General features: G+C 48.2%; 1 protein-coding gene across 4 annotated transcripts in view; it reads right to left on the bottom strand.

Moving 5' to 3' along the window:
* Window positions 1–4,651: 4,651 nt before the first annotated feature.
* Aagab (alpha and gamma adaptin binding protein) overlaps window positions 4,652–22,334 on the bottom strand; it is a 45,197-nt gene continuing 27,514 nt past the window's right edge. For 2 of the 4 annotated variants that reach the window (XM_052763503.1, XM_052763523.1), the window contains exons 6-10: window positions 12,462–12,544; window positions 11,672–11,771; window positions 7,613–7,717; window positions 7,120–7,169; window positions 4,652–6,512 (exon numbers count right to left, since the gene is read on the bottom strand). In XM_052763503.1, coding sequence (XP_052619463.1) covers window positions 6,435–6,512; window positions 7,120–7,169; window positions 7,613–7,717; window positions 11,672–11,771; window positions 12,462–12,544 — 416 coding nt within the window. In that variant the 3' untranslated portion in view covers window positions 4,652–6,434. The remainder of the gene's footprint in view (window positions 6,513–7,119; window positions 7,170–7,612; window positions 7,718–11,671; window positions 11,772–12,461; window positions 12,545–22,334) is intronic. The other 2 variants (XR_008223230.1, XM_052763513.1) reach the window with 2 other exon arrangements.

The raw sequence follows: 22,334 nt of genomic DNA, 5'->3' as shown, positions 1-22,334 counted from the left end.
AACTCCCTCCAGATCTGGACCCCAATCTGCACTTTATTATAGTGATCTGTGAGGAATGACTCATGGGGCCACCTCTGCCATCATTCAGCCCCTCAGCAGCTCCGTGTTCCTTTTCCCCATCCCTCCCCTTGCTGAGGCTCTAGCTGAGCAACCCCCCCCCCCCCCCCACACACACACATTTTGGAAAGGCCCTGCCCCCTGAGCCTGCTCATTCTACTTGGATCTGCCTTTTTCCTGAGCCTGCATCTCCTTTGTGGTCTGGTGTTCCCCGACTACATGTGTGCGCTTAAGAGTCTCCATAATGAGTTCATCAACCCTCAGCCACATATGTGGTTTCCAGCCACATAAATGCTAGTGACTCCTGTATCAGCCCTGAGCTTCCACCTTGGGGACAAAGGTCTGCTGGTCCATCAACTGCTCATGCTCACAAGTCAGAAGACAGAATCACAGAAATTATTATTCTCCTTTGCAGACTATCACCCTGAAAACTGACAAGTCACCTTTGTCCATAGCTCCGTACCTCCACTTCCTCTCGAGTCTCCCCAGTCTTGGCTCTCACCGTCCTACACACCAGCTTTTCCAGCACCCAGACCCTGTCACAGCATCCCGACTCTGGGCTCCAGCCTGCTTTAACAGTTCACACAGCCTGTGTTAGGCGGAACTGTCACTATAATGAAATACCTGAAAGCAGCAGCTTAGGAAGAGAGGAGGTTTGTTTTGGCTCATGGTCTCAGGCCTTTCAACCCGTGGTCATTTGTCCCCGCTGCCGTGGGCCTGTAACGGAAGGCGGCAGAGAGAGAAACATGGCCTCCGTGACTGTGGGATCAGGCCTACCTCACAGGTTCTTCCGGTTCCCAATAGTGCCATGAGCTGGGAACAACCTTTAACACGTGGGGCGTCAAGGGCAGCATTCAAACCCAGACTACCACACTGCCCTCAGTGCACAGCAGTACTAAGGTCATCCCATGGACTCCCTGGCCGCCTTCTGTTCCTGCTCAGCTCTCTACTCTCCAGTGCAGCGGTGGGGCCTGTCCCCAGGCCTGCCTGGGCTGCTGCTCTTCCCCACACCTTCTACCTGTGCTCCAAGCTGCTCTGACCCACACCACCAAGCCAGCACTCTGCGCAGAGCTCTGCAGCTCAGTTCAGCCCTCTTCCAGTAAGGTTCTCGGGTATTTGCCTCCAGTCTCCTTCACACTGTTACCTGTGTCGATCATCCCTTGCAGGTGCTAAGTCCCCTGAGCACAGGCCTTTGTAGGAGTCTTACACCTCTGACTTCCCGTGGCCCACGTGTACCAGCCAGTGTCCTATCTGGGGTTCTGCCTTAGTGCTGCGCCTTCTCAATCTTTCCACGGTGCTACTTCAATGCGAGTCTTTTGTGTAACTAAAGCAAAGACCAAAATCCAGTTCCAGGTCACTTGCTATTACAGCTGTCCCCAAATCCTAATTTGTCTCCCTCTAGTCCCAGGGATAAGCATGTGACAAAATGCCTACTACCCCATATCTCTATCTACAGCAGCCATCCTTAGTCATGGCGCTGAGCCCAGGCAGCCAGAGAATCCCCTCAGTGCAGCTGACTAGATATGTGTGGACAAGGTTGCTGCCAGGCCTTCTTGGAGTATACACATGAGTGGAGACCCTTTCTGCCCACAGCCTGTGGCATCTCAGTCCCTCTGGTACAGGTGGACTCTTCTCTGCCATCACCTTTATAACCACCATTTTTCTGATGGGACTGTCCCAGGCCTTGCCAGTGTACTTGCCTGGGTTCTCATTTCTATACATACTCTGTTCATGTCAATGACTTACTGTAAGAATTTCCATGTCCCCACTTACCTGTGTGCCCAGACTCTTTATTCCTTTTAGCTAGAGTGCAGCATTACTTTCCTGATTCTCAAAGCACATCCCAGAGATGTCAGTATTCTGAATGGGCTCACATTTGGAAAGCACTGTGGTGCAGCCTGCCTGCAACCCTCTATCCATTCTGCTCGGCCTTCTGTCACCTGTGACCTCGTCTTGCTTACCTCTGAGCTCCAGGAGAAAAGAGACTTCATCCTGAAGACTGACTCCTCTGCCTTGCTCATTCTGATTCTGGCACCAACAGAGTTCCAGGCCATGCTGGCTGGTTCCTGAGTCTTTGTTTCAGCCTCAGCAGGGCAGAAAAACAAGTTTGAGGTCACCAAACTCTATTGATGCATGCCTGGAGATTTCCAGGGATGGGCCACTGATACAGTCCATGTCTTTGAACTTCAGGTTAAATCAATGTCTCTTCCAACTAACACTGTTAATCTCATAAAGCACAGAACCTGGGCATTAATGAGCCACATCTTTGTAGCATTAAAGCCATCCAGTTGGTAAGAGAAGACAAAGGCAATGATGGCCACTTCTTTCCCAAGAACAGCAAGAAGGATCCTGGTTAGCAAGCTGAGCCGGAGTGTCTTCACATGACCTCTGCTGCTCAGGTTCTTGGTGGCACAGGAAGGGGTATGTGAGCCACCAATAGTGCATACGTGAGTGCTGTACACTTGTCGTCCCAGCTCTCAGGAGCCTGAGGCAAGGGGATGGAGAGTGCAAGGCCAGTCTGAGCCACATGCCAAAGCTCCATCTCAAAAACATAACCCAAAAAAAATGGGCTGGCAAGATGGCTCAGTGGGTCAAGGTGTTTGCTGTCAAGTCTGATGACCTGAGTTCAAGTCTCAAGAACGTACATGGTGGAAGGAGAGAGCAAACTCCTTCAAGTTGTCCTCTGACCTCCACATACACAAAGTGGCACCCACATGTACAAACATATAAATAAAGGTAAGGACACACAAAAGGCTTTAGGTCCACGACCACCACACACACCAAGCAAGCTTGTGTTCCAAAGATACAGTAATAATTTCAGGGCCAGACTTTGAATCTGTACTTTTCTAAAAAAAGGCAGGGGGGAGTAGAACCATTCAGTCACTAGGGCACAGGAGTGGGGCTCCCCAACATTCTGAGGAAAGGTGCACACGACTGCCCGTTGGTTCTTTGGTTAACAGTTCATTCCACATATCGGAGGAACAATCCAGAACCAAGCAAGATACCTCTCTTGACACTGGAACCTGCTTCACTCCTAGTAAGGACACAGAGCAGACTTGGGGAACATGAGACTCAAGAGTGTGTGTTCCAGAGGTGCGGGGTGGGCCACTGCAAACCCTAGCAGAGCTGAGCAGAGACTGAGTAGAGTGTGTGTTCCTGAGGTGTGGGGTGGGTCACTGCGCAAACCCTAGCAGAGCTGAGCAGAGACTGAGTAGCCCTTAGGCCCATCCTGGTTCAGTACCCTGGAGAAGATGTTTGCATTTTCTCTCCCTGTAGGCCTCTGATGCTATTTGATAATGATCTAATACTCAATTGTCCCTTGTAGTTGGGTATGTGACAAGAAAATCTGGGTCATCAGAACATCTGCTGAAGCCTCCTTCAAGCAGAGCACTAATGAACCAGAACCCCTGACCATTCTAGATACATTTGTTAAATTTAGCTTTGCAGTAGCAAATACCCACACTCAAAACAGTCCCCAGAGCCCACATTTTCCCTTCCACCATGATTCTCCTGCTTGCTACAGCACGCCACAACAGGACAAGAGGCATGCCTCGTGTTCACTCAATGGTCATTGTTAAGAGACCATCCCAAGAGCACTGGCTCCCCTTCCAGAGGACCTGGGTTCTGTTCCCAGCACCCACATGGCAGCTCACAGCCATCTGTAACTCCAGTCCCAGATGATCTATTGCACTCTTCTGGCCTCCACAGGCACTGTATACATATGGTACACAGACATACATGCAGGCAAAATGGCAGAACACCCTTATCCACAAAATAAAAATAAATTTAAAAAAGATGATCCCAAGGAACATGACAAGCCTTGGGATGTTTTCCCCAGCTCTCCACAGAGGTGACACTGGACACATCTTCCTCGTGTATGAGCGGTTCTCAGGAAAGGCCTGGTGTACACTCTGTGATCCTTGAACCACATCCTGCATTACTCAACCATCTAAATGAGCCCAGCTTCCCCCAATCTTCAGTCTCTCTGGATCAGATGTGGCCAAGTTCTATAAATAGAGAGCAAGCCAGTTGGTTCTGTCAACCTTCTCATACTCTGCCATATTTTAAAGTTACAAAAATAGCCATGCCTTCATCACTTTGCAATTATTACATAACATGGTTGTCTCAGGGAAGAAAAATTTGATTGTCTCTCTCTAGTTTCCAGAACTCATGGATCATCAGACTGTGATCGTTTCCACCAGGCAGACCATACCTGCCAATGAAAACTGTGGGCCTACTACGTACCCAGCACTGGTATAGAAATGCAAGGTATTTAAGACAGCCAGCCTCTCACCTTCAGTCCGCTCTGCATGTTAGGAGCACGGGCATACTAGAAGACAGCAGCTGCTACCATAGCACCAGCTCAGAAACTCTGAGCCATCAGCAGATACTCTGACCCTCACAGTCCCCACCAAGAGCCAACAGCCCTTAGAGTCAGCTGGGGTCTCAGATGTCGGAGCAGACATCACACACAGGCAAAGACCTAGACCCTTACACTGACAAACACTTCAGACTCTTTGTATGCCTACTACAAAGGACACCAGGCCTCCCCCAACTCACACCCTTCTCCCAAACATAACAATACACATTAGCAGACTTTATAAATAAATCGTCTTTTAATTACCTGGCTTTGTTTAGTCAGCAAAATCAAAAACAACCTTTTCTAGTCTATTTTTCCTTAATCATGTGGCCTCCATTTTCTAAACTCTTCCATGTTTTAAGAAAAACATGTCTGGCCGGGCGGTGGTGGCGCACGCCTTTAATCCCAGCACTCGGGAGGCAGAGGTAGGTGGATCTCTGTGAGTTCGAGGCCAGTCTGGGCTACCAAGTGAGTTCCAGGAAAGGCGCAAAGCTACACAGAGAAACCCTGTCTCGAAAAACCAAAAAAAAAAAAAAAAAAGAAAAAAAAAGAAAAACATGTCTGCCTTCCTGGCAACCCAGAGCCAACTTCCCTAATTTTCCTTCTTAACCATGGCTAATGCATTCACTTCAAAATATCAGTCCTACTGAAGGGAGAGTGGTAAACCCAAGCTCAAAGATTGCAAGATCAGTGTGTGTTTGTGTGTGCGCGCGCGCGCACGCGTCTCCTCCCTGTGGTGGTTCTGGCCTGGCCAAGCATGTTTCAGGTCCTAATAAGTGGTACCCAGGGCAGGTGAGCCTTGTCAGGACCAGTTCTCAGCCCCTGATGGGCACCATCTGTCATGGCCGCACCTATGAAGATAGAATAAGGACCTTTATTTGCTGGACTCTCCTCTCTTCCTTTAAAGCTTTGCTTTGTGCTCCCCTGGGGAGCACTCAGACACAACACAGGAGGAATGCAGGGGGCCAACAGCCCTGGGAGTAAACCACGGTGGTGGTGGCTCGGGCCCTGGTTGTTCGACGGCTCAGCTTTCCCCCGCTTCTCCGGCTTCCAAGCAGAAGGAAGGGGCACCTGTCTTGATTGCAGGCCGAAGGAAGGGGCACCTGTCTTGATTGCAGGCCGAAGGAAGGGGCACCTGTCTTGATTTCAGGCCGAAGGAAGGGGCACCTGTCTTGATTTCAGGCAGAAGGAAGGGGCACTTGTCCTGATTTCAGGGCAGAAAGTGCTACGGCACAGCTCGGAACTCCCCAGTGGCCGGGAAAGTGCTTGGTCAGAAGAGCACTCCTGCCAGCGTGGCAGCTCCTTGGGCCTGCACACGGCTGCACTCAGGGCCCCTGCCCTGCAGCTGGGGAGATGGGCGGTTTACCCTCCCCAGAGGAGGAAACGTACGCCTGTTTCTTATACACACCTGACTTTTACTTCTTTGTGGCAGGAACTCAGACAGTGACCTTAAAATGTCCTTAAGGACTTGCTTAGAGACAAACCCATGAGCCACCTGTCCCCTACTCACCAGGTACACATTAGAGCTACAGCTGCCTCCTTTCTTTCTCCACAACATCCATCTCAGGTCAGAGCCTTGCTCTTAGTGGGGACCAGGGAAAATACACCGGAAACAGCATCAACTCTCGACCTTCAGCCAGTGTGAATGCTGGTGATTCAGCACAGAAGCCGGCCTCCTTATGGAGCCCAGGTTGGCCTCAGCCCCCCATGTGCTGGGATCACAGTGTGCTCTAGGACACCTGGTTCTCCTGTACCACAGACCTCTAAGACTCATTCTACCCTGGTTCTTAAAACGACGAACGTAGATCTGAAGATGTCTCCATACTGTCATTTCACTCCTCCTTCCCTGATGCCCCAGCAGCAAAGATTTCTCCCTCGTTCCTTTCTAAAAGCCCAGTTAAGGGGACCCCAAACCAGTCAGGTGGCCAGTATCTTGGCATAGCAGAACCTGGTTGAGAAGGGAAGCACTTGAGTGCACAGGGCTGGCGTCAGCGCCAGTCACAGCTAGCGGAAGAATTCAGTGCTCTTCATCCGAAGAAAGGCCTTCGATCTCGTCGCGGTCTCCTCCTATTGCCATCCAGAAGGCTTTGGCCACCTATGGAGCGACAAGTTTCAGGTTAACAGTGAACCTTCAGCTCATGCACATGCCACACCTGAACTGACTGGGGTCTACAATAATACACCTTTGCCTTCCAACAACACACATTACAATCCCTAGACAGCCTTTGACCCAGACATCTATTGCTGGACGTGTGCTAAGCTTGTGATCACGGCTGCACACGAGTGTGAACAGTGGGGATAAGCCCAGCTTCATTGCTGACAGAAGCAAAAACCTGAGCACGCAGTTGGCCTCGATGTCCAGAATGGAGCTGAGTAAATAAATGATGACACAGTTAATGAGATGTCACCAATCCTGTCCGTTTCCTGCCAAAAACGTGTTGCTTTGGTAATAACAAAACAAAACAGCTGAGAGTTTTCCAGCCTAAGAGGAAGGCAAGCATCATGAGGCCGGTGAAGGTTCCATGTCACGTGACATACACCGCCACTATCTCAGTTTAACTACAGCATCTGTGTTACTATTGCACAGATAAACATTCAGCTGGCTATAATATCTAGTGCAACACTCACACTAAGGCCCTGTGGCCACCCAAGTCCCAGGTAAGACCTACTGTAGATGGTAAATACCTGCTGGGTCTTCTCACCTTTTCTGCATGCAGCTTTCTTTGCTCATGAGGAAGCGTCGCAGCCTTGTCTAGGGGGAAAATATATCTTAAGAAATTTGTCTAATAGCACAGGAGGATCTGGAGTGCATGGGTGTGCTAACACTTGAAGATGGTAGATGGGTTTCTAAGACATATGCTCATGGTATAGTCATTACAGCCATTAGGAAGCTTGAGTCTCCCAAATTTTCCAGATGGGATGTGAGTGAAATGGTGGGAATTTGACAGATGCTGTGATAATGAGACTCACTGAGAGAGAGATACACTTCAGAAGGAGGGAAAGTGAAGGGGAAGAGAATCAAGACAGGAAATCTTTCCCCAGGGAATTTTTACCAATCAAATGGTCCAATCTCCTAAGCAGCTAAATTTCTCAAGCCCAGAGCTCTGAATCCAATCTAGCCATTACAAAGTGAGACGCGACCACATAAACTAGCAAAGCACCAACACGAGAGGATTGAGACATGCCGATAATTACCTTTCATTTCCTTCAACTTTGAAAAGAGCCTCTCGAAGTTCTCCAGATCTCCTCCTCCAGTGGTGAGACTTGCTAGTTCTTGAATATCCAGGTCTAACATGGGATCTGAAACCAGAGTTGGCCACACATCACTGATATACGTGCTTGGTACAGGCAGCCCTGGCTCTCGTGTGGACAGGCGCCGGCTTCACGGGCTGTGCAGAGGCCTATTGGGCTGCTGGAGGCTCACTTTTCATCCTCACAGCACTGGGATGAGGTAGAGGACACTGCTTCCATTTAGAGATGTGACTTGCTCCAGCAACTTGCTCTGAAAGGAACCCTCCCCCTCCTACACACTCAGCAGGGACCAGTATGACCATGGCCACATCCACTATTACAATGGCCACACCTAAGCCTATTAGAACAATCATCATTGTCTACAACTTGTAGACGAAAACCAAAACAACCTTTAAAAATGAACTCACTTAAATGCCAGAGGTGGAGCTGTTTTGAATCATGTTTTCTTACTACATTCTTAATACAAATCCTTCGCCATTTCTACCTCAGCACATTACTTAAAATATAAAAAGATTTACTTTAATTATGCATATATACATGTGTGAATGTGAATGCAGGTGCTGGCAGAGACCAGAAGAGGGCCTCAGATCTCCTGCAGCTGGCGTTAAGTGGTTGTGAGCCTCCTTCAGATGTGGGTGCTGGGAATCAAACTTGGGTCCTCTGTAAGAGCAGTACACTCTCAACTGCTCAGTCATCCTTCCAGCCCCCTCATATCACTTCTTTATCACAGTGACAGTGGCTTCCCTGACTGTCCAGTGCCCAGGGCTCCATCCTCAGCCTCTGCACTGTTGGCAGAGCTGAGGCAGCACTTGTGTGGGCTCCTTGGTTTTCTAACATTTTCCACACTGCTGCAGTGATCACACTCAGTACTGAGAGAGGCTCGCTTTCTACATCTCTGTCCATCCATTCCCCCTTTCCTTATATCCCTGCTCTGTCCATCCATTTCCCCTTCCCTTATGTCCATCATTCTGTTCATCTATTCCTCTTTACCTTACGTCCATCTCTTTGTCCATCCATTCCCCTTCCTTTATATCTATCACTCTATCCATCCATTCCCCTTCCCTTCCATCCATTGCTCTGTCTATCCATTCTCCTTCCCTTACATCCATTGCTCTGTCCATCCATTCCTCTTCTTTTACATTTATCACTCTATCCATCCATTCCCCTTCCCTTCTATCCATTGCTCTGTCTATCCCCTTCCCTTCCATCCATTGCTCTGTCTATTCCCTTTCCTTTCCATCCATTGTTCTTCTTACCTGTTCTCCCTTCCCTTTGCCTCCTCACCACTTTTTTTTTTTTTTTTTTCAAGACAGGGTTTTTCTGAGTAACAGTCCTGGCTATTCTGTATCTCACTTTGTAGACCAGGTTGGCCTTGAACTCACAGAGATCTGCCTGCCTCTGCCTCCCGAGTGTTGGGATTAAAGGCATGCACCACCACCGCCCAGCACTACCACCATTTTTGGAGCACCAGGGATCAAACCCAGAGCCTTGCACATGCCTGGTAAGCACTCTACCACTGAACTGCACTACTGAAATGGAATACTTTAACCTACCAGGATGTATTTCCACTTTACAACATCCCAGGGGGCAGATGGCTTACTCCTGCTTGACAGAGGCAGAAACTCAGACCACTGAGGTGAAATCATCTACTCAAGGCTGTATCACTGCTAGAGGTACAGCCTTGACTTGAACCCAATTGTATGGTTCTCTAATGTCCACAGCCTTGACCATCACAAGTTCTACCTCTACACACCTGTCTATTAACTCTTTGAAGACAAGAATGGTGATTTATAATCCTTTTCATTTACCACACTGCCATACAATTTGTTTAAGTGCAGCTGGGGTCCTAAGTGTGTCTTGTTCAGTGCACATCAGGCAGGCAGTTGGTGTACAGAGCCAAAGAAGACATTCCTGATTTACCTGTACACAGAGATGGTAACTGAGACAAGGACAGAGTCCCTTTGTGCTTTGAAAACGTGTTAAAAAGAGGAATTTGGATGGAGCGCTGAAGACGCAGTATTTCAAGTTTGGGAAAAGAGAGCAATCTCGTAAAGACACGCAGGAGGAAAGCCAGGAGACACTGTTGGTGAGTGAAGAGAAGATGCCGAGTCAGTGAGGCCCTGTCCACAGTCCTGAAGGCTGCTGGAGTTAGTGCACAGAGTCAGGGTGAGGGGGGGGCTGCTGGAGTTAGTGCAGAGTCAGGGTGAGGGGGGGGGTTGCTGGAGTTAGTGCACAGAGTCAGGGTAGGGGGGGCTGCTGGAGTTAGTGCACAGAGTCAGGGTGAGGGGGGGGCTGCTGGAGTTAGTGCACAGAGTCAGGGTGGGGGGGGGCTGCTGGAGTTAGTGCACAGAGTCGGGGGGGGGCTGCTGGAGTTAGTGCACAGAGTCAGGGTGAGGGGGGGCTGCTGGAGTTAGTGCAGAGTCAGGGTGGGGGGGGGCTGCTGGAGTTAGTGCACAGAGTCAGGGTGGGGGGGCTGCTGGAGTTAGTGCACAGAGTCAGGGTGGGGGGGGCTGCTGGAGTTAGTGCACAGAGTCAGGGTGGGGGGGGCTGCTGGAGTTAGTGCACAGAGTCAGGGTGAGGGGGGGGCTGCTGGAGTTAGTGCAGAGTCAGGGTGAGGGGGGGGCTGCTGGAGTTAGTGCAGTCAGGGTGAGGGGGGGGCTGCTGGAGTTAGTGCACAGAGTCAGGGTGGGGGGGGCTGCTGGAGTTAGTGCACAGAGTCAGGGTGGGGGGGGCTGCTGGAGTTAGTGCAGAGTCAGGGTGGGGGGGGGCTGCTGGAGTTAGTGCACAGAGTCAGGGTGGGGGGGGCTGCTGGAGTTAGTGCACAGAGTCAGGGTGAGGGGGGGCTGCTGGAGTTAGTGCAGAGTCAGGGTGGGGGGGCTGCTGGAGTTAGTGCACAGAGTCAGGGTGGGGGGGGGCTGCTGGAGTTAGTGCACAGAGTCGGGGGGGGCTGCTGGAGTTAGTGCACAGAGTCAGGGTGGGGGGGGCTGCTGGAGTTAGTGCACAGAGTCAGGGTGGGGGGGGCTGCTGGAGTTAGTGCACAGAGTCGGGGGGGGCTGCTGGAGTTAGTGCACAGAGTCGGGGGGGCTGCTGGAGTTAGTGCACAGAGTCGGGGGGGGCTGCTGGAGTTAGTGCACAGAGTCGGGGGGGGCTGCTGGAGTTAGTGCACAGAGTCAGGGTGAGGGTGGGGCTGCTGGAGTTAGTGCACAGAGTCAGGGTGGGGGGGGCTGCTGGAGTTAGTGCACAGAGTCAGGGTGAGGGTGGGGCTGCTGGAGTTAGTGCACAGAGTCAGGGTGGGGGGGCTGCTGGAGTTAGTGCAGAGAGTCAGGGTGAGGGGGGGCTGCTGGAGTTAGTGCAGAGTCAGGGTGAGGGGGGGGCTGCTGGAGTTAGTGCACAGAGTCAGGGTGGGGGGGGGGGCTGCTGGAGTTAGTGCAGAGTCGGGGGGGGGCTGCTGGAGTTAGTGCAGAGTCAGGGTGAGGGGGGGGCTGCTGGAGTTAGTGCACAGAGTCAGGGTGAGGGGGGGGCTGCTGGAGTTAGTGCAGAGTCAGGGTGGGGGGGGCTGCTGGAGTTAGTGCACAGAGTCAGGGTGGGGGGGGCTGCTGGAGTTAGTGCAGAGTCAGGGTGAGGGGGGGGGGCTGCTGGAGTTAGTGCAGAGTCAGGGTGTGGGGGGGCTGCTGGAGTTAGTGCACAGAGTCAGGGTGAGGGTGGGGCTGCTGGAGTTAGTGCACAGAGTCAGGGTGAGGGGGGGGCTGCTGGAGTTAGTGCACAGAGTCAGGGTGGGGGGGCTGCTGGAGTTAGTGCACAGAGGTCACAGGTGGCCATCTGAACGTCAGATTGGGAGTGACAGCTACAGAGCTAACTGAGTGGACAGTCACAGGGGCTCCTGTGGGTATGCTGTTCATTTTCCTCTCCAGGTTAAAGGTCAGTTCTCCCCTCAGTGTTTGCTGTCCCGGTGTCTACTCTGAGCCCTGCCGTTACCTCTGGGAGGCTCGTGGAGGAACTTACCCACGATGCTGTCAGCCTGTGCCCCTGCTGAGCCACATGCACCACCACGATGGCCGGGAAGGGACTCCAGCCTCTCGGCTGCCGGCAACGGGGCCTGCTGCTGGGGAAGTACACAGAAGCAACGACTTAACAGGAAACAACTTCAGTGAACAGCCCTCAAGTTGGCTCCTCCCACCCCAGCTAGCCATGGAGAGGCAGCAACAGAACCCGAGGAGGAAACAGACAGGAACGGGGTCACATGCGAACGCGAAAGGCTGCGAAGCCGCTGTCCCAGCTGCTGCTTCCCTCAAGGAAAAACTACGAAACGTTAGGATTTTGCTCCATGCTACTGAAACATGTTTGGTTTGCATCATTTAAGACACATGCTATGGGCTGGCCGACCAAGTGAGCTCAGAATGGAGCTACTGAGGACAGAGGGTGAAAACAGACCGTCAGCTCACTCAGGGTTGACTCGGGACCTTGGTGAAAAAGAATTGAAAAAGATTCATCTTTATTTTCTACACATAGATCTGAAAGCAAGATTATGCTGCAAGGAAATCCTTGTATATTTAAAGAAGTGCTCTAGCAAGAACTCTACCCCACACCCTTGAGTGAGAACCTGCCGAGGGGCTGGACTATCACTCCCTCGACATGGGTTAGGCACAATGGGGTACTTTAGAGCCCCCTTTCAGCTCCTGAATTCTCCTCTGCTGCCTCTTAAACGGAAACTAAAAAGACGAAGAATGTGTAAAGATCCATAACATCAAGGATATTGAAGTCAAGAGGAGCAGAGACCCGGAGAGTTCTTTACCTCAGAGGGACAGCTCTCTGCTGATGCAATGCTGCGGTTTGCTCCAGCCAGCGAGTTGAGAAGGTTGAAGCCCTGGCTCCTGTCTGCAGAGAAGACAGCATGGGTGTTGACCAAATGACAAGCAAAGGCTCCATCCTCAAAACTCCACCTCTAACCCTGCTGCTAAAAGGGTTTGGATCTAACCAGTGGTGGCACACGCCTTTAATCCCAGCACATGGGAGGCAGAGGCAGGTGGATCTCTGTGAGTTCGAGGCCAGCCTGGTCTACAGAGTGAGTTCCAGGACAGACAGCCAAGGATACACAGAGAAACCCTGTCTCAAAACAAATAAAACAAACAAACAAACAAAAAAAAAACCGAAGAGGTAGGGAGGTGGAGGAGAGAGCGGGGGAGAGAGGGGATCTGAAATGTCCCCTGAAGGCCTGTGTAGGGAAGGTGCTACTGGGAGGGGGGGAACATACTTGGAGGAAGCAAGGTCATTGGGGGCATGTCCTTGAAGGGGACACTGGGATGTGGGCCTCTTTTTTTACTTCCTGGCCACCGTGAGGTGAGTGGTTATCTCTATCACATAAACATCCCATGATGTACTATGGTGTGACAGGTCCACAGAGACAAAGGTGACCCAACTATGGACTGAAACCCTGAGCCAAAGGAAGTTGAGCCACGTAAGCTGACATCTCAGGCATTTTATAGCAGTGATACACAGTTGACTGACACACACACACACTCTCTCAATTCTGAGTAACTGTTTTAAACAACAGAATGTTGGTCAAGGGGAAAAACTAGTAAGCTATTATACACCAAGGCCATTCCATGGCTCCATCGCACGTTACGACACCAGTGTTTTAACAGTTGCTGTTGATTAAAGCCAGGAACACTTTAGAAGTCAGCTTGGGAGCATCACTATTGGGGAACAAGGAGCATGATGGTTAACACAGTTGTCATCTTGCTACCGTGGAGCTACCCATGGTGTTTGTGTCACAGTGAAGACAGGTCTGGGGCAGAGTATCTGGAACTGATCCAAGAATCACCCAGAAAACACACTAAAACTAGCCCAAGGTTCAAGGGCTCTGGGGCTCACTCAGTCCCCAAGCTGGGGCAGAGGCCCACTCATCTCAACTTCTAGTAAGTGTTTAAGCCAGTAGAATCAGGATCAGACAGGACACTAAAGTGGCCTGAAATCCTTGTATATTTAAAAAAGTGCTCTAGCAAGAACTCTACCGCACATCCCTGAGTGAGAACCTGCCGAGGGGCTGGACTATCATCCCTCGACATGGTTAAGTACAACGTGTCTTCCTCCAAGGGTTTCAGAGCTGGAGGACAGATTCACCCCAGTGGCAGGTAGCTCTCACTTTGAACTGTGGATATGCAGTCCCTTGTCATGGTGACACATGAACATTTTACATGCTGGCTGTCTGGAACAAAAGGCAGATTCTCTACAGCAAACACAAGCACCCTCCCTTCTATTACTGGAAATAATTTGGACTTTGGGTAATTTTCAACTCTAATTCAGAAGTCTCTCAAATCTCAACTCTACAGCTTGGCATTCCCTAAACTTGGCAGGCTACCACTCATGGAAGGACATGATGAGCTCAGCTCATCTTAGGCCAGTGCCTCTCTTCTTACAGTGGCTCCCTTCAAGGAGCCAGGCAGAGGAGTTGCAACCGATAACACACTATAAACCTTTGGGCACCTTTGATTTTTTTTTCTATGTACATCCATTTTTAAAATTTTGATTGTTTTATGTTATGAGTATTTAGCCACGATTTTAAAACCAGCAAAATGATGTTTAATGCTCTGATGCTAACAGATAAAACTGTGAGAAAAGAGCAGTGGGAAGAGGCGGAGCTTATGATCAAAACTCTAGCTTTCACTCATGGCTCCACCCACCCGTGTGACCTCAGACAAACGAACCCCCTTAGCCTGCTGGTCCTCAGAAAGCTATGACAGAGAAGGGGCTGTCTACACCCTCTCCTCATGTGCCTTGGAATTCATTGTGCTTAAGTACTTTTTTTATTAATAGGTTTTACATATTATATATATAATATATAAAACAGTTACATATGTATGTGTATACACACACACACACACACACACACACACACACACACACACACACACATTTAAAATCCTTGTATTTCAAAACCTTATAAAGTTCACGATGAGCCATGAGTTTAGAATAAGCTGGAGGGAGCTGTGCTCAGTGCTTTCTGATAAACAATGGAGGATTCAGTCAGCTCATCAGAGGGTTCATTATGTCCCTGCTTATATTTTAAGGAAGTCAGAAACACATGCATTTATACAATTGAGAAAGGAATCCACGTTTGTTTATTCAAAGCAGACTGCCCGCATGCAGTGCTGCTCAAAAGGCTTGGATACACTGGCTCTTCTGCTTTGGTGCTCTTCACACTTCCGCCCACGCACCCACCGCATGCCACGCTCACGGAAAAGAACTACATAAATCTTTTCTTACTTGCTAGTAACCATCCCGGGCCCCCCAGGTTTCTGGCCTATTGAGAAGGGCCTTTTCCTTCGCCTGCTGAGACTAGTTCTAGCATCTATGGTTTTACTGTCAGCACAAAAACACTAGACTAGGAAGGAACAAATCAAGGTACTTGTTCAGCTGATTCTTCTAGAACTTCTGGGATGTGGGAGGGGCAAATTTTTATGAAAAAGAAGTTAGTCAAGAAGCATAAGAAGGAGCCCCCACTCCCCACCCCAGCTAGGAACCAGGCACACCAGAGGCTTACAACTGTGACTGGAAACAAACCCTCTCCATACTGCTTTCCCAAAACAAGCAGTCCTAATTTAGAAATCTGAAACGCTCCAAACTCCAAAACTTTCTGAACACCACCACGATGCCTCAGTGGAAACTTCTGCACAGCCAAACACAGGCACATTATCAACACTGTTCCAAATTACCTCCAGATCATATACATAAGGTATACAGAAGACATGAACAAATAGCACATATGTTCAGTGCACATATGTGCAAGTATTCCAAAATGCAGAAAGGCAGAAAACTTAGTCCTAAGCATTTGAGTTAAGGACACTTCAGCACACACACATATAAGGTTTAATTTCTAAGTTAGACACAGTTAAGACAATAACCACAATAAAACGAGTATTTCAAGCAGAATACTGTAATAAAGTTCTCTAATGAGCTGGAAAGATGGCTCAGCAGTTAAGAATACTGGCTGCTCTGGCAAAGGACTGCAGTTTGGTCCACAGCAATCACATGGTGGCTCGCAACCCTTTGTAACTCAGCTTCAAGGGATCTGGCATCCTCTTCTGACCTTTGTGGGCACTGCATGCACATGGTATATATACATACACTAAGTCCCAAACACATACACATAAAAAAATTAATCAAATACACCTTTAAAGAGAGTTCTGCAGGAATAGTTGCTCTCTCCAAGTATCTCCATGTACTGAACTCTCGCTCCTCTTGTGACAGTGTGAGAAGAGACTCTAGAAATTCCTGGATGGCTTCCCTGCAGCTCATCCCAGTTGCCTAGACAACCAGTATCACTAGCACTACATCTGGAGCCATTATTAACAAGGTAAAGCTCATGTGAGCACAAGCACTGGAGAGCCTAAGCAGTAAACTGACAGTGAGGATGACCACTCAGTGACTGCTGGGCAGCTGACAGTGTGTGGGGTGGGCTGCTCACAAGGACAGTCCACCTCCTCAGGCAGAGTGGAGGAGGATGGTCCACGTGCCACCTTGTCACTCGGAAAAGCATGAAAGTTGAAAAGAAGAGTTGCTCCTTTCTAAAACCTCTGGGCTAGTCTGCTGCAGATAGCCAACACCATGGGGAAAGAGGGACCCTCTGGATTAAATTTCTCCCCAAACATCTGACTCCATTCCTGCGGTCTAGAAAATGACAGACGGAAGACGGCAGTGCCATGAAAAGTAACAAACACACACCAACTTGTTATCAGTGCAGATTCTTCAAGTGTTAAGAATCTCCTTGGCCACATCCCCAAACCTACACGACCTGCTGGACATTTTCTGTGTCCACTTTTCAGTTTTTATTTCTTGAAAGCAGCAACTATTTGGCATCAGCTCAGCCAGTTCAAGCATTCTCTGCATTTGAAGGAGTTTTCGCTGTTCTTACATCCTTTCCTCTCTGCACAAGATGCCTTCCTTTTAGTGTGAACCTGGACTTCTCCACTCATATGGTAAGTGATAACCAGGGACAGATCCACTCTAATCACAGCAGGGCATGTCTAAGTTCATGGAGTAGGTGCACCCCCCCTTTTTTCCCCCTGATAAACCATGCCATCCCACCTGGATCATACAACCTTTAAGAAAGTCACAAATGCTGTCACTAGTACCAGGAAAAGGAGTCTACATTATTATAGAATATTCCATGTCTTCCTGGTGAGTTATAAAAAAAATGTGGTAGGTTGGAGAGATGGTTCAGTGGTTAAAAGCACTGGCTGCTGTTCCAGAGGACTGGGATTTAATTCTCAGCACCTAATGGTAATTCACAACCATCTGTAACTCCAATCCCAGGAGATCTTATGCCATCTTCTGGCCTCTGTGGGCCTTGTACCCACATGGTACATAAACATACATGTAGGCAAAACAACCATGCACATTCAAACAAACAAACAAACGAACAGGAAAACACCACAAACCCTAATTTATTCTCTCTCACTCACCACTGCTTGAAGTCTTGAATATGCTATTAAGGCAATGCTTACTTGGCTCACTCAGACTCAGCATTCCACGTGGCTCCACCTGTGCTAGATTGAGGAAAACAGGCCTCTGCTCTGCCTATGACACGGAGTAGCTGCTCCTAAGTCAGCAGCCCTTCCAAGGGAAAGTGAGATCGTGCTTTTTTGCTTTCCTGTCTATGAACAGTATGTTCACTGCAGAGAACAACTGAAATATCAAGAGGAAATGGTAGCAGCAAAGATACTAACGAGTGCGGTGGCGAATGTCCTCCTACTCCTGCACATAGTCTGAAGACTTCAACTTGGGAGTGAGCACTGTCCTTCCCAGAGTCATGAAGGGGAGCTCTACACTGGTCACAGCAAAGACCCTACTGAGTCCTATCTCCGAAGCCTGGAGCACACGCCTGAAAATCCTCAAAGGGGCGCAGCAATCAGGAGCAGCCATTCAGACCCGAATGTGGGAAAGAGCAGCCAAGACTGAAGAGATGGCTCTCTGAGGTGGTTTGTGACCAGCTGTGGAAACAGCTGCCGGGGCAGAGCAAGGTGGTCAAGAACAGTGCCTCCAGGGTGACCTGTGGAGGAGAGTTCCTATCACTGTGCGGGGACACTCCTGAAGGCCATACCCGAAGGGTTTTCCATTTCCTCCTCTCCTCACTAATGTCCCATAATCCTCTCCTCCTTTTACAACACCATCCTTCACCATTATGGTTTCTACACACATGGAATCATCAGTTATCTTACACATTGTTTTCTTTTTTGACCATGACATTCATAGGTAGGGGACAGTCTGAGTGCTCAGGTCATATCTTGAGTTCCTAATGTAAGTTTAAAAGTTGGAGTCCAGTTCAGCTTCATGAGACTTAATGAAATCCATTTCAGCGGATGTTGCCCTGACCTGGGCACTGGCAGAGACATGAAGCTGGTTTCCCAAGGTTACACAGGTCCAGACAGACTGACTAGAACCCTCCTCATTGGCCATTCTTCCTCTCACTAATTTGACGCTTCACTTCTCTGTGACATTAGATTTAAGTTTTTTTATTTAATCATCATTTTTCATTCTTAAAAATGTATATAGAGCTGGATGTGGTGATGCATGTCTGTAATCCCAGCACATGGGAGGCTGAGGCAAGAGCATCAAGGTCAAGGCTACCCTGAGCTACATAGCTGTTGCTAATAATAATAGGAATAATAATAATAAATAATCGTTTAAAAATACAAGGCATAAGCTATCTACTTTCTCAAGTGAGCAGCTTCAGGCAGAAGTGAGAACTGGGACCTTGTGATGTAGACACTCATTTCTTCTTTTGGTTCTATCCATCAATTACAAAGGCAAGCCTGACCTGGGAGTCTGGAACTTCTGCCATGGAATCATTTACTTAGGACATGAACAGGCAACAGATGATCATTTAGGTGATACTTTAATAGATAATCAATTCACCTCATTTATAATGAGAAAGTGGAAAGCTGCGGTATGAAGAGTTACTTCTACCCACTACTTGAAGTCCAGCTGCTCTATGCCAACTGGCGGGCAGAGTAACAACTCTCAGGCATTTGTTCAGTCTGACAGTCCTTCCCCGGTTCCCCTCCCTCTCTTCACCTACCATGGTGCCACTTGATAGACTACCCAGAAGCCATCAGTGCAGAAAAAACCCTTCATAGAACTTGCCAGTTTCCAGTTTATTAAACCAGAGACAGGAACACTGTAGGACATAAAATTGACACCTAGCAAAGGTGTTGTGTATATCACTACCCTCCTCCATGATGTGCTAGTCAAACAAAGTCAAATAAGAACACAACGTAGTAGACTTCTACCTAACCCTTATAGGTACCACCCAAGTTCAAGGCACTGCCTCAAGCAAAGTACTTAGCAATGTGGCTTTCCGATGTGCCAAACTGAAAGACACTCTATTAGGAGAGAGGATAGGGACTTAAAACATCTCTCATATTTGTCATGAGGCAGTGACCCACACTTCCTACTTTCATGACAGTGATAATAAAGGGACATTACCAACTATAAATGTCAGACCCAAATGTCTGGTTTTCAAGCCATAGAGCAGGCCCTGGTGTGAACACAGCAAGGAGCAGAGATTTTTATCTACATCCTTCCCTTGAGTGGCAGCTGAGGAGTTCAGACTGAGGAAATTTAAGACATGACAGCAAATGAAAGGGCAAGGAAACTGATGAGGCTCAATTAGCCCCAGAGGTGCCCTCAATGGTGAGTGTGGGTCTCGTCCACTTCATTTCTTGTACCATTTGTGGCTAGGTCTTTAATGCTGAGTGGAAACTATGGCTTCCCTGGAAGTCTACCATTCATAATGCAATGGTCTGGGGATTTCCTCTTGGGCAGAGCTTAGAGGCACGACAGACCTTGAGCTCAGCGCTTCCAGCCATTTTCATGGTAGCTCTCTGCCACCAGGAGTGTTTAGGCACTGTTTTCTCCCAAGTGCAATTCAATGCCACGGAGATGCTGCCTCTAGTTAATTGCTACATAGAGCTCTATCTTACACATAAGAGTAGGAATTTATTTTTGTCTCCCAAGCATCAAAGTTCACCCCTTTAGAGCAGTAATGAGTTCACTGAGACTGTTATATTTGATGACCCTGACAGAGCCAATAGTAGGAACCCCACTGAAGTCAGTACATAAGTCATGTCTATCAGAAGATCTGTACATCTTTCTAGTATGGCCATATACTGCATAACATTTGAATCAACTAGAGCTTGTAATATATGGCAGTGGTCTAAAAGCTCTAAGAAGCTTTGTGGTGGTTTGAAAAAGAATGCCCCCTCCCAACAGGTTCATATATTTGAATGCTTAGTCACTAGGGAGTGGCACAATTCGAAAGGATTAGAAGGATTAAGAGGTGTGGCCTTGTTGGAGGAAGTATGTCACTGGGGTGGGCTTTGAGGTTTCAAAAGCCCATGCCAGGCTCAGTGTCCTTCTCTCTGCCTGTGGATCAGGATGCAGTTCTCAGGTACTTCTCCAGCACCACACATGCTTGTTGCCATGTTTTCTGCCATGCTGGTAATAGACTGAACCTCTGAAACTGTAAGCAAGTCCTTAATTAAATGCTTTCTTTCATAAGAGTTGCCTTGGTCATGGCATCTCTTCACAGTAATAGAACAGTGTCTAAGACAGAGCAGAAGAAGCCTGTTGCCTATTAATGTCTTAGTAATGTGTTACAACAAAGTCATGGTGACCCTGGTGTAAACAGGTCCACTGCACCACCCCTCAGTGAAAGCACAGCACACACAATTATGCGCAGCATATACTCCTTGAAAAGGATACTGCTTTACACACTTATACTCTGGTTTTTATTGTTGTTATTTCTACTTACAAAAGAAAGTTTCTTGCAAAACTGTGAGTAGCAGCCTTCTACACCTTCTTACGGTGTCTTGTGACTACACTGGAAAGCCATATCCAGTGACTGACCTATACCATCTGGGTTTGTGTGAGCACACCCCACAATGTTCCTACAAAGATGACTTTGTCTGATGATGCCTTTCTCAGGACATACTCCCTATTAAGCAAAAGAGGACTACAATGATTTGCCTGCAACTGTATAAATTAATATTTGCTTTTAAACCTGGTATTAAGTTTTAAAAGACATTAATTGAATACCTATGGTGTATAAACAGCCATAACTCAAACTGAAAAGTATGCTAATCCACCTTGACTCCAAATAATATATTGAAAGTATGCTGTCTCCCACTCAAAGTAATTCATCATTGTTTGCTGTATTAGCTAGCTGGAAGCTTCACTATGCTTTCTTTGGATTAAGCTCAGGGAAAATGGGTTAGGACTAACACCATGCTTTACAGATTATATAGAAGGATTTAAAAACAATAAGCAAAAGAAACCCCAAACCCCAGATATAATCATTACCTGCAGTTGGTCTCATTTAAATCTGCCTCACAACAGAGCACCTCTGCTGAGACAATTCGGGGCAAATAAGTCACCTGGCTCTGCCAATGGTTTCCCATGCAGTCCAAGTCACTTTTTAATCTTTCTGTGCTCAGCTCTCTAAAGTACTAATAATCAGCCAACTAAGCTGCCACAGCATGGTGGAAACAACACTCCTGCTCAGACCTGCGGTTCTGTCCCACCTTAGTTAATTCTCTGTGTGAGTATGGACAAGTCACCCCTCCTGCCCAAGGCCTCTTTCCTGTAAAAGTCATATCAAATACATACACGGAGATTCCAATGCCTTGCTCTGGCTATTTCACAAAATTGTGTCAAAGAAAGCAATGCCCCTTACATTCTATAAAACACAAGAACAGGCACTGAAGAGATGGCTCTGTGGGATAAAGTCCTTGCCACAAAAGTGTGAGGACCCGAGTTCAATACCCAAGGCCCATATAAAAGTCAGGTAGGCATGGTGACCCATCCATAAGCTCAGCAAGTAGGAGGCAGAGATGGGGATACCCTGAGAGAGCTGGCTAACCAAAGCAGCCAAAATGGTGTGCTCCAGACTCAGTGAGATACCTTGCCTCAAAATCTAAACTGGAGAGTGAGATACAAATAAGATACTGATGTAAACCTTGGGCCTCCACAAGCACACACATGTACATAAGCCCCCACTTGTGAACATATATACACACACGCACCAACAGAACCCAACAACAAATCTACAAGGACATTACAGTTCTTCTTTAACAAACCCACACCCATGTTCTTGCTTTCTTCCTAAGCATCTTTCTCTTAACCTTGTGCTTAACCTCTATATTAACTTTTAATAAGTTACATGCTTACTCATACATGTGCACATGTATGCATGCACACATACACACACACACACACACAGAGAGAGAGAGAGAGAGAGAGAGAGAGAGAGAGAGAGAATTTAATGAGCCAACCCAGCCACAGATGTGTCTTTTTTGCGTGTATGTGAATGTATAATGCAAAAGAGATTATATGCAATCTCTTCTCATTTGGTTTTTCCACAATGTGTTAGACCATCCCCATTCTTCCCATCTCCTTAATTATTCTCTCAACCTGATCTAAGTATTTCCCAGTTCTCCGAGGCAGGGTCTTATTATGTAGTCAGGCTTGCCTCAAACTCAGGGACCCCATGCCTCAGTCTCTTTAGTGCTAGGCTTACAGGAATGGGCTTCCACACCCATCACCCTACTTCCATAAGGACTTTCTTCACCTCACAGGAAGATGAGGAAAGAGAGTGGTCAAAATGAAA

This window comes from Peromyscus californicus, unplaced genomic scaffold (assembly GCF_007827085.1).
Source record: "Peromyscus californicus insignis strain IS unplaced genomic scaffold, ASM782708v3 Scaffold_11__1_contigs__length_118956290, whole genome shotgun sequence".
In the NCBI taxonomy this organism is placed as follows: Eukaryota; Metazoa; Chordata; class Mammalia; order Rodentia; family Cricetidae; genus Peromyscus; species Peromyscus californicus.
This window is presented reverse-complemented; position numbering and strand designations above follow the sequence as displayed.